General features: G+C 39.6%; 1 protein-coding gene across 1 annotated transcript in view; it reads left to right on the top strand.

The window, feature by feature from the left end:
• The window catches only part of LOC140921347 (tyrosine--tRNA ligase, cytoplasmic-like), a 17,792-nt gene extending 5,365 nt beyond the window's left edge, over positions 1-12,427 (top strand). The window contains exons 8-21 of the mRNA XM_073371347.1: positions 2,183-2,234; positions 2,623-2,663; positions 2,801-2,857; positions 4,275-4,368; positions 5,222-5,307; positions 6,231-6,281; positions 6,377-6,461; positions 6,934-7,028; positions 7,325-7,376; positions 7,904-8,008; positions 9,038-9,080; positions 9,891-9,991; positions 11,348-11,397; positions 12,011-12,427. Of these exons, the coding sequence (XP_073227448.1) occupies positions 2,183-2,234; positions 2,623-2,663; positions 2,801-2,857; positions 4,275-4,368; positions 5,222-5,307; positions 6,231-6,281; positions 6,377-6,461; positions 6,934-7,028; positions 7,325-7,376; positions 7,904-8,008; positions 9,038-9,080; positions 9,891-9,991; positions 11,348-11,397; positions 12,011-12,118 (1,020 nt within the window). The 3' untranslated portion in view covers positions 12,119-12,427. The remainder of the gene's footprint in view (positions 1-2,182; positions 2,235-2,622; positions 2,664-2,800; positions 2,858-4,274; positions 4,369-5,221; positions 5,308-6,230; positions 6,282-6,376; positions 6,462-6,933; positions 7,029-7,324; positions 7,377-7,903; positions 8,009-9,037; positions 9,081-9,890; positions 9,992-11,347; positions 11,398-12,010) is intronic.
• Positions 12,428-12,500: the final 73 nt, after the last annotated feature.

Here is a 12,500-nt window from a genome sequence, read left to right as displayed (position 1 = left end):
GATGGTTTAGAAAGTAGCGAAAAATAAATGACCGCAATAAATTGAGCAATTTGTATTCTTGGCTACAAACAAAAGGGCCTCTACTAAGACTAATTTCATAATAACTATATTGTAGTTGTGGCGAAATGATTGTTAAATCCATTAAGTAGTAATTTTATTCTCATTTCTGTAAGTTACCCAAGTTTAAGGTCCATACTGTTCATTTGGGACATTAATCTTTAGCAAATTGACCAATTACTAAGCAAAAACAGACTCAGCCATATTATTGTGTTATTGTTTTTTTTTTTTTTGTTTTTTTTTATCATTATTGTTATTTTATAATTCTATTTACAGGGCTGCAAATAATTTTTTTTTTTTTTATCTTGAAAGGACATATATATGTTGTACTAAGAAACCATCTTGGATGGACAAAACAAATTCATTCAAACATCACCAATAAAAGGTTGAACTTCATATACTTCAATTCTTTAGGTAGATTTTTATTCCTCCTTACCCTAAAATGATTTACCATAAAAAATTTCCTTTAGGTAATGTCTGAACACAGGTTGGATTTCATCGGACACCAGCAAAGTTTGGTCAGCCAATGTCCAATGACCACCTGTTATTTGCAGCCCGGCCTGTATTTATATATATATAACAATTATTCACCGAAGTGGAGGTGGCTAGTCCTGGATATTTACCGAACTGCGAAGCAGTGAGGTAAATATCCACGACTAGCTACCGACACTGAGGTGAATAATTGTTTTAGTATATACTAAAACAGTGAGATAATTGAGCACAAAAACGACGATTAACTCAAATACTGTTGCCAACGATTACAATTTTGGCGCGTAATGACCGGGCTGCCGCGGCCGTCGCTTTTTCTTGCCGACAATTAAGACTTTTGAAGGCATTTGTTTAGCTCTTGCGGGGAAATTTCTTCAAAAGGAGTTGTGAATTCTTTTTGTATTTAAAATCATTCTATAAAAAAAGATTATTAAATTTAGTTTTAAGCTTATTTATGAACAACTCAACTAAATAAAGTAAGCAAGACTTAAGCTTCATTTGCAGTTGTAAACAAAAAACTTTTTCACCGGTTTTATCGATAAATTCGTGTCAAAAAGACAAAGCTTTACCTGTTAAAACTTCCAATCCGAACTTCGTCACCTTCTTCGTGTATTTCGGAAACAGCTTGCTTGATTAGTTGTGAAATTTCTTTGTTTGTTTACGGCAGCAAACCGGGAAGGCATTTTGCTTGCAACTTACACGAGTTTGGCGTCGCTCGTTCCGAGGAACTGGAGGTGAATCAGTGAATAGTGCAGGATATTCACTGATTGAGTAGCCAATCAGAGCGCGCGGAAAACACTATCCACTGGTTTAGTATATACTAAACACTGTTACTGCATGCACCGTATTGCAATAATAGCATCATAGAAAACTGAAAAAAAGACACACTAAGGAATTTAGAAGGCAGTGCCATTACTAAAACAAGACAGGTTCTTCCAGGGGGTTTGATGGTTACTACTTGATGGTTACTACCGTACTACCTTTATGCATTCTTATCACCATAATCTTTTGCCTAGCAGCTTTCGTGACTTGTTCTTAAGTAGTAATCAAGTCCATCAATACAAAACTCGACTAGCCTCTCAGTATAGACCTCACTTTTGTATAACAAATATAAAGCAATTCAGCATCCTTTACCGAGGACCTAAAATCTGGAATTCATTGCCTGTTTCACTAATTAGCTCTCCTTCTATATTTGTTTTTAAAAAAAATTTAAGAATTATCTCACTGACAGCCGATCTGTCCCTTAATTTTCTGATCTTGCTCACTCTGCACTCAGCCATGAATTCAGTTCACTATGTAGTTGAAGGAAGCCTATTAATATAAGCTTCAAGCTTCGTTAGGCTTTCTTGTCACATTAATTTTATAATTTAATTAACAACTTTTGTTCATGTTGTATAAGGTTTTGTGAGTGACTGAATAAATAAATAAATAAAATAAATAAATAATAAAAATAAACTGAATTAACTTGCTGATGCACAGAATCCAATGCTCAGCTGAAAGCTCAGAATTCATCAAGCTTATTCCTATCTTCTTTTCAATATTATTGTTTTATTTTCTGTGACAACATTATTGCTACTTGAAATCCCATACCATTATAAGGATCTAATTGGGATTATGTTATTGATTTTGTTTTTAGTACCTCCCTTCGCTGGGATACAAGAAAAGAATACATCTTATGAATCCCATGGGTAAGTTTATTAATTTTGAACTACATGCATGCTGTCATTTCTTAACTGAGCAACACATTTTCCTGCAGTGGGCAACAAAATCACTGAGACATTGTCCTTGAATAGGGTAACTTCAAAGAACAGAACAATCCACACCCCTCCCCTCTCTCCTCCATCGCAAGTTGGGACATTTGTTGTTTTCTACAGGTAGCTTGAATAGTGGTACAACATCACATGGAGGTTGGGGAGGAAGGAAAACTTTATTTTCTCTTTTTTTAAGCTGGCAAAATGTTAGAGAGGCCCTTTAGGGCAAAGTGTCTCAACTAATTTTGCCGCCAATTGTTGCTTTTTCCTGCTGAATATGGCTACACAGTGTAACAGTAGAATATTATTGTTTATTGATTGACAGTCCCAGGACTAACAGGAACCAAGATGAGTGCCTCTGATGAGGTAAGGCTGACCTTCAGAATAGCGTTTCTTGCAAATGGAACTAATTAATATATAATGCTTATCGAAGGCAATGATAAGCAAAATAATTTATATGATCATCTTGAGTTACTTTTTTGTCGTTTCTGCCCTTTCTAAAGGATTCAAAAATTGACCTTTTGGATAGTGCATCTGCTGTGAAGAAAAAGCTGAACAAGGTCAGTTTCAACTCCACTTGTTCTTTAATTTATTTTTTATATATATGAGAACGAAAATGTGTGGCTTTTTCTCCTTGCACCACGCGAGCAAGGGCTACATTTCCTTGTGTAAAAAAGAGGGTACTTGAGAGGTAGAGAAAAAAGAATTTTGAGTGGTGCTTTAAAACTTAAAAAAAAAAAAAGAAATTGAAGCCAATGATTGAAAAGGGAGAAGTTTTTATCGTGTTTCACAGCTTTTTCGGATAAAACGCGACCTGCGATGTCAAAAAAGTCTTTGGCATGGATTTTGGGTTTTTCTGAGATGTCAATCAAAATTTGAAGGCTAGGTGTCTTTTTTCCACTCTCTATTTTGTCAGTTGGGGGGATTTGTTCTTTGATGTTCTTTTGTGTGATGAACTTTTTATGTTTTAGCACTCAAGTTTTTTCACCTTCTTGTTGAACTGAAACATGGAAAATTGAGATTCCTAAGCTGAAGATGACTGCGAAATTGTTCCTATAGAGCTTCCAAATCCAGAAGATACACAGATATAGGAGGGTCAGAACAAATTGTTAAGTTCCCGCCAACATTTGATTTTGTAGTTTCTGCTCGTTATTGGCGCCTTTAGTTGACAAGCAAGGATTGGATGCTATAGTAACAGTTTGAATGACATCGAAAAAAATCCGAAAGTCCCAAAACATTTCTGACAAGGCAGGTCACATGTCAACTCGTGTTATCCGAAACAGTGGTAATGGTCTAAGATACCCTGGGTGTCCTTAAAAGTAACAATAAAACTGTGCTGTCAACGTGATGAGTCTGATAATATGAGTCTGAAAATTATAAAGCTTCAAGTCCGTGATAGCGAATCAGTCAGTCATAGCGTTTACGTTTTCCATTTTTCCTTCTTGTTGCTTATTCTGTTGTTGTCGGCAATGCGAGAGTCGATTGCCCAGATGCATTTGTGGCGGCGCTTCTTTCATATTGAAAAAATCCTATCTCACTCACATATACTTAGGCTTAGAAAACAGCCAACATTTCACGACGTTATCACTGGTTTCCCCGCAAAATGAGGTCTGAGGAGGAACGACCGCAGAAATTCCATACTGATGACACGTCACTACCCAAATCTGGGTAGTGCTTCTGACTGGTTGAAAAATTGCTTCATCCGATGAGAAGCGTTACTCAATTCTGGGTAGTGACACGTCATCAGTACGGAATTTCTACGCTCGTTCCTCAGACGTCATTTTGCGGGAACGCAAGTGGTGGTGTCCTGAAGTGTTGTCTGTTTTCTCAGGCTGTCACATGCTCTGGTTCATCTAAATCACAGTCATCATCATGCAATTCCATTTAAAAATCCTTCTTCCTCACCCAGGTTATAATACTTTAAACTTTAAAAATTATTTAAAATTTTAAATTGTTTTTTTGTGTGTGTGTCTTTAGGCTTTCTGTGAAGAAGGAAATATTGAAGAGAATGGTCTTCTTGCTTTTGCCAAGTTTGTCATTTTCTCAGTTCTGGAAACTAGGCATCAAACAGGTTTGCATCAATTAATCTTTCACTTTCCGGAGACTTGAATTGCCTCGGTAAAGGTTGAGCCCATGCATTCAGCCTTACTTTTACAAGGACTAGATTCGTTTTTCTGCCCTTAAATTTGCAGTGACGTTTTGATTACCAGGACAAGATTTGACTTGAAGTTTTTTCGCATATTCTTAAAAGATAGACATCCCGGAATGCTTCATTGCACTTTTTTTTTTTCACCAGAAAAGTTAGCACTATTATCTTTATTGAAGAAGGTTAAGCCCTTTCCTGATCACAAAATAATAAAACTTGCAACATTTGATAACTTGTTTCTGCCACTACGACATTCTCGCTAAAACTCGTAGTAGAATGACGACGGCTTTCACGTTTTCCCGCCAAAATGACGCTGGTTCACGCGTGAGCACTGAATCACGTACTCGTGCTCGTACTCTTCTTAGAATCTAAAGCTCTCTACTACAGCTTTCTGGAAAGACACTGGTCCCAGTCGGTGGACAAAGACAGTGTGAAACAAAGTTTCATATCCAAAGAAACAACGCGATGGGACTACCGTGTACCACGTCTCAATAAAGCATATTTAAGACCCAGAGACATTTGGTGCAATTATTGAATGCCTCGTGTGACCACACCTAAACTTGTTAGTTTACTGGCAATTTTTCAGCAGTAGCTTTCCCCCTACTTCTGAAACGTCAAGTGAAACAATTTTGCACGCACATTGCACTCAATGTTTCACCCTGTACATACAGTTATGTCATTTAAGCCAAAGGCTTATAACCGACTTTTTTTACGATTTTCATTTGCAATAAGGGGGTCAGGATTGTAAGACTTTTCTCCTTTTTCCTCCTTGATGTAGAATTTGTGATAGAAAGAACTGAAGCAAATGGAGGAAAAGTTTCATTTAAGGACTACGCATCTCTTGAGCAAGCTTTTGCCAGGAAGGTAAGTTCTCATATATATTATTATGGTGCTTAGAACAGCTACCCAAAACACCCGTTGGCAGGCTGTCGGCTTTTGGCCAACTTATCAAGTGTGCCAACCGCCTAGCGATAGTTTAAGGACAATTTAAAAGCACTCCCACGGGTAACAGCGTTTGGCTTTTAAACTGTGCAATTAAACTGACGCGTATAAAAGTGAAGAGGTAACGTGCGTCCACTCTACCCATACCCCCAGGGGGAGTACTCCTCTTAGGGTTTCATCCTGCGTCCCCCTTCCCGCCTTGAGCTAAGGGTCGCAAAGCATGACCCTATTGTGACACCCTATTCAGGGGAAAAACAAAAACTAACGAAATCAAGAATTTCATGGTAACACACAAACCTCCTTTACATCGCTTTCTTTTTAAAGGAGTAGTTCAATTGTTTCTCTTGTAGCTGAGCAGTTACGCACTTGAATTTCAGCTGATAGAGTCTAGGTAATCTATGTAGGGTCACGCTGTTGGGATCGAGACCCTCAAAAACCGTACCCAATCGGACAGCTCATACCTGATGGGTCCTAATGAGGACGAAACAGCTGTCCATGGCTGCCACTGCCGGGGTGATTTGGTTGTGCGAATGCGTAAGAAGTAAGGCCATACCGCGGAGTTGGTACATGTGCTTCACTGCTTAAATTGGTATAAATAGCTCATACCTATCTGGCCCTTATATGGGAGTTGTCCCCCCCAAAGACCCTAGACTGCAATAATCAATCAATCAATCTACATATCGGAACACAAAAGATCTTCTTCACTCTAAATACGTCCAACCACTGTGAAGAATATTAAATTCACAAGCTAACCAGAACACTTCCACTGTTTGTACAACGCAACGAACATCAAACCATGTAAAACGTATTGCTTATATATTACCATAGTATTTCTGTCGTGTTAGGAGCTGCATCCGCTGGATCTTAAAACAGGAGTGGCAACCTTCTTAAATGAGGTACAGAGGACTGAATTTTAGTTGTGTTGCAATTTTGTATATTTTCGCATTTGTTTAGTTTTACACCGTCGTACTGATACTTGCTCTTTTTTAAGCTTTTGGAGCCAATAAGAAAGAAATTCCAAACTCCTGAGCTACAGAAGCTGACCAAGCTTGCTTATCCTGAGCCCAAGAAAGCAAGTACGTGTTGCAAGGAACTGTAGGGTGTTTTCTTTGTTAAACATATGCCCTGTTGCCCATAGCCTACTCCAGGCGTTCAGATAGTGGAGTGCGGTGCGAAGTCAGAGGACGGGAAGAACGCCTGGAACAGGCTATGTTGCCCCGTGTACCAGAGGCGCTTTTCTCGCGTGCGTCCGGATGCTTTGGTGTCGGCCGCAGGCCGACAGATCTTCCGCCGACGGCCGAAGCCACGAGCACCGAAACCAGACAACGGGCATGAAACGTCTCTGGCACCTTACAATTTACCTTCCCTCAAATTAGCCTAAGAAAGCAGCCGATATTTCACGATCCACCACTGGATTCCCCGCGAAATGACGTCTTGGGAAGTAGGTAGAAATCCCATTCTGATGACCTGTCACTTGAAACTAGTTGTGCGTCGCGAAATGTTGGCCGTTTTCTCAGGCTATTCCTGAATGTATTTTTCGTTTTACAGAAGGTGGGAAGGGAGGTGCGTCTGCCAACCCAGAGAGAGCAGTTGATCCGTCCAGATTAGACCTGAGGATCGGGAAAATTGTGTCAGCAAAGAAGGTACGTCTTGCAGATGTAAACTGGTGTAAGGACTTTGTCATCACAGTCAGACCTTTACTATAAGCGGACACCGTCACCTTTGGGGGTGATTTGACCAGGTTTGACAAGCCTAAAAGAGAAAAAAACATTTTTCAGCAATATAAGCCATCGATAATGACCGTCATGGCTCCTTCAAAGAACTTTCTTACGACCCATCAAAAGCTACTTGTATTTTTCCCTGTCTACAGAAAGAATCGGTAATGGTCAGGCTAAGTTGAAGAATTAAGATCATTTAATGTTTCTCTTATTTCTTTCAGCATCCTGATGCGGATTCTTTGTATGTGGAAGAAATTGATGTCGGGGAGGAAAGTATGTAGTCCTTTCGAAACAATGAATGTTTTAAGTCTCCAGTGGATTCTTACCCCAATCTTTTTTCAGTCTGTAAAAGATGTAAACTAGGGACTTAACGATCCGATGACGCGATGGCAGCGTAAACGTCGCGTAAAAAGTGAATTTACGTTCTCCCAGTCATACATACCCATTTACTTAATCAAAACCCTTCTGGAGTTGAATTCCTAGGATTCCTATCAAAGTTCAAAAAGGGAAATAGAATTTCGTTGTCGCTTGTTTACGTCCTCCATGAAATGTAAAATTGGTAAATTTCACGTCGTAGTTGTGCAATAAACAGCAAAGAAAAGTATAAAAAAAGTGTGATGCACTTACAAAGTTGTTGTTTTGCCTTCTAAACCTATTGTGTTTTTTTGTTGTTGTTGTTTCGATTTTGTTTTTTGTGTTTTGTTTTGTTTTGTTTTGTTTTTTTGACGTTCTCGTTGCCATGGCGTCAAAGGATCGTAAAGTCCCTATTAGTAAAGTCCCTATTTGGTCTTCTTTTTCAGAGCCGAGAACAGTAGTAAGCGGATTAGCGGAATATGTGCCTTTGGAAGAGCTTCAAGACAGATTGGTGGTCATGATGTGCAATTTAAAACCCGTAAATATGAGAGGTGTGTTTAATCTTTGTCAGCTGAAAATAGTTGGCTGCTCTCTTCAGTAAACCTTTAGCCCTATTCACTCTGCAAAATGCACAACATCTACTTTGTAATATAATATAAAAAAATCCAACTTAAATTTAAATTTGTAGAATACTGAAAAGGACGTCGCTAGAAATTTTCCCGAAGTACGCACAGTTTTCCAAAGTAACCCTACCCCGTCTCCAAAATAAATCTCACGCGGGCGTGTGACTTGGCCATCAACATCAATTTTCTGCTGTTGAAAGGGCCATTTGCATGATGGCGTCATTTTACTACTGTGACCAGGATCCTTCAGGGTTTTGCTTTCTTGTGCAAATTAGGGCTTATACCTCACCGGGGCGACCAAATTTAAATATGAAAAGAAAAACGAAAATACTTCCGGTCGTAGTAGTAAAATGACGCCATTGTGCAAATGGCCTATTTCAGAAGATAGTCAAGAGATCGGCCAATGAGAATTAAAAAGTTGATCACCTAAGGAAAATACTCTGATTTACAAACAAATTCTCCCACCAGGTTCTTTAAGGAAATGTATGGAGACCAGTCTGGAGAGTTTGTTTTTGGATAGTATGGCTTGAAGGCTTAAACCGTGTTCTTAAGATAGTAGTTACGGCTCTCACGTGTGGCTAGGCTTGAGAAAAGTACCGTATTTTGTTTTGAAAAATTATCTGGAGGAAGTTAAAGTGGAGTTACATGGACAACTGCACCGTTTTTAGCTTTCCGTTGTTTTATACGACGTTCTGTTCTTTGCTTTATTTTTCAAGTTTTTTGATCGTTTTAATGGAAAAACTTGACAAGATGTTACTTTTTCAATGGACAGGGAAACATTTGCTTGGTTAAATGAGCCTTACAAAACACTGGGGGTGAAATGTTAACATGTGTAGTTATCTGCTCCAATAATGATTTTTCAGTTTTCCGCGAATCTAATGCTGTTACCTGAAATTCAATTAAACTCCTATATCTTGTGTCTTACTACGACCTAAATTTGTGTTTTTCTCTTTTTAGGTATAAAGTCAGAAGCGATGCTTATGGCAGCATCCATAACTGGGTAGGTTTTTCAAACGGGCCTGCCCTGTGTGTATCTTTAGAAACGAGAAGAGACTGGAGCCAAACGCGCCGGTCAGCTGTTTTTCCTGTCCCTTGTGACAGTTCCAAAGTCTTTGCGAAAGTTAACGCGGCCCAGTTTCCTTCTCGTTTCTTAAGTGACTAATTCGCTCTGATAGAGAGGTGAAGTTTGACGTCACGTTACCATGGAACCAAAATTTCTGGATCTCAACAATCTTTCTTGAAGAGGCGGTTATTTTCATTGTCGAACGATGGAAGGAAAGTATGGGCTACCGTTTTGTTCCTGAGTGCAATCATGCATAGGAAAGTCGTACATGTCAATTTTTTCGTCTTTTCTTGCCATATTTCAGGACAGCGGTTTGTTGAGATTCAGAAATTTTGCTACCATGGCAACGTGACGTCACGGCTTCTCCACACGATAGCCCCTACTCTCTTTAAAGCCCTATCATCTGCCTTTAAACAGTCCAGATGATTGAGCCTCTTACCAATCTAATTAGCCCGCGCTTCTCCCCAATTATAGCGAGAGACGTTTTTATTTTCCGCGCGCCAGAGTCTTTCTCGCCTGCGAACGCAGACATATTTCCGGTTATCGCTCCTGAATATTGAAGTTAATTTTCGGGCGAAGAGAAGCGACAACCGGAATGCGTCTGCGTTCGCTGGCTAGACTCTTTTGCGAGCTGTTCTTTTTTTTTAGAGAAATATAATAAAGTGGCAGGTGCGAATTATGTCAGAAAAATATACAGGTCAGCTCTTTTATAACCACTTCAGCTGAAAACAATTTTCTTCTTTCTAGCTCTGATGGGAAGCGGACAGTTATTCCTCTAAAGCCGCCAGTAGACTCTAAACCAGGTGACCGAGTTGTTATAAAGGGATACGAACATGAAACAGCCGGAGGTACGGACTTACTCACTCAGTGGCGTCTGTTTTTTTGTTCATGTTTTTACTGTAGTTATTACCTTCCTTGTCGTAACGTTGTTGTATCTGTATAGGGAGCTCAAGCAATAGATAAGATAAACAAAACAACAACTCTGCACAAGCATCACGCTTTTTTGTGCATTTCTTAGTCGTCACTGCGCGCGACTACAACGGGAAAGTGCCTAATTGCAGGTTTTGTGGAGGACGTGAACGTAAGGGAACGACTTCCTTTTTCTTTTCCTGTACTGAGACACGGTCTTTTCGATAGAATTCAACTCCAGAAAAAATTGCTAACATTTGACAACTTGAAAGAAATAGCATAAGTTTGAAGCAGCACCAATAAGTCACATTTAGGCCCTGGCCACACGTATCCGGATATTTTTGAAAACGGAGAGTTTTTTCAACGTTTAAAAAAAATACGCATCCTTACGTAGCGTATTCGAATCTTTTTCGCCTGTCCTCACGAAAACGCTACAACGATGTAAATACGATAGCATCCCTCACGGAGCATGCGTCATGCTAGAAGTACATGACATCATCGTATTCGAAAACCTCCGTTTTCGTCCGTCCACGCGTAAATGAAAAGCTGGCGTTTTCAAAAATCTCCACTCTGGAGAGCGTTTTTTGAAAAGATCCATTTTCGGTGACTGTTTTCACCGGATACATGTGGACAGTAGGCAAAACCGGAGAAAAAAATATCCGCTTTCAAACAAAAACGGATACGTGTAAACTCTGTCTTAAACTGACGTTTTCGTAACCTTCGCCGTCGTTGAACAGCTGAAGGCCTATCATCATATCTTTTGAGGCTGTTGGAAGGAATATTCTTCGAGCTATATCTTAACATAACAACACGTTTCATGGGTCGTAAAGCCAGTGTTCACAAATAAAATCATAAATTTTATTGACTAATAATAACCAAAGGTTAGGGAGTGCGGGCGACAACGATCGAAGGTCAAAACGCATTTGCTCCAACACTGTGCTTTGCGTAAGTTTCACGTGACAGATGGTCAAAACACCCATGATCAGATTACGAGGGGTAGAAGGTCGAAATGCGCATGATCAAATTGCGTTTTGTGCATTCCATTCAATCTTAGTGGAAGTCCAAACGAATACTAGCTACTTACGTGCGACGCATGCGTAATAACAACCTGGAGATTAGGATTGCGGACTCCTCTTGTCGCCCGCAATTAAAAGACAATATTATTGCTCATGAAAATATTCTAGAAATGCAACGTATCAGCCAGGGACACTCATTAACCCTAGAAAACTAAAACCACAGTGCGCCTTAATGACGTGTTTGTTTAGGTTAACTTTTTATCTTTTCCCTACTAACAGATCCAGATGAACAGCTGAATCCCAAGAAAAAGATTTTTGAAACTCTCAAGGTAAATTCAGATTTTCGTCAGTGGGATAATGCCCCGGGGGGGGGGGGGGGGTACTCCCTAATAAGGGCTTAATGGGGACGTGCGGCCAGCCAGGGTATGTTTTTCGGGATTTTTATCTTAAACAGGGTATCGAATTTATCATTTTTTGTCTTAATCAGGGTATCGATTTATCAATTTTTGTCTTAAACAGGATATCTTTTCTTGGACGATAAACAGCAAAATTTTTACAGGCTCTAACGTCTTAAACAGGGTATCAAAAATCGGAATTCTGTCTTAAACAGGGCAGGAAAATCAGCGATATTTGTCTTAAACAGGGTCAGGGTATGAGGGGCCGCGCCGCACCTCCCCACCCAGGGATATATCGAGTACCCCCTCCCCCGCGGATGATGCTTCTGTAGTCTTTTTGTCTGTGAGATAAGTGCCAGTTACCTTTCACTTGCATTTAATAATCTTCTGAATTTTTAGGGGCGATAGGGAGTTTGACATGCGCAGACGGCGGTGGCAACGAGAGCGACCGTGTTTATACACATGCAGATTAGTGTGACACGAACATCGGTTGCTTTTCACTGTTTCTATTGAATGGTTTTAATCTTTCTCTCTTTGTGCTTTTCAGCCTGACTTGGTAACTTCCGACGAGGGTATAGCCGAGTACAAAGGATGTGCGATGGTGACAGCCGCTGGCCAGATTACTGCTTCTCTGAGGAACGCGCAAATTAGTTGACGTCTTTAAACATCAGTTACAAATGACAATTACACAGTACTTAGCAGATCTCTCGAACTGCAGTAAAAATTGGATTGAAACTAATTGTATTTTTCTCCTGATTTCGAACAAAACTTTTTTGTTCAACTTTCTTATGCTGTCGGTAGTAAGCGTTGACCAAACTGAACCATAGGACATTGCATTAGTCTGTGTCTCGTGATAATTAGCAATTTATTGTTCGATGAATTTTTTGTGATATCGGAATAATCTTGGACGAGGTAAATGTTATGAACCGAGGCCGAAGGTTTCAAAGAAGATAACGATATAGGCACTGTTACACGGAACAGAGAGAGAGAGAAAGAGAAAAGAATAGAAGTGTAGTGGTTATAAAAGAAATACCACA

This window comes from Porites lutea, chromosome 1 (genome assembly GCF_958299795.1).
Source record: "Porites lutea chromosome 1, jaPorLute2.1, whole genome shotgun sequence".
NCBI classification, from domain to species: Eukaryota; Metazoa; Cnidaria; class Anthozoa; order Scleractinia; family Poritidae; genus Porites; species Porites lutea.
Note: the sequence above shows the minus strand (reverse complement) of the source record. Positions and strands in the feature narration are given on the sequence as shown.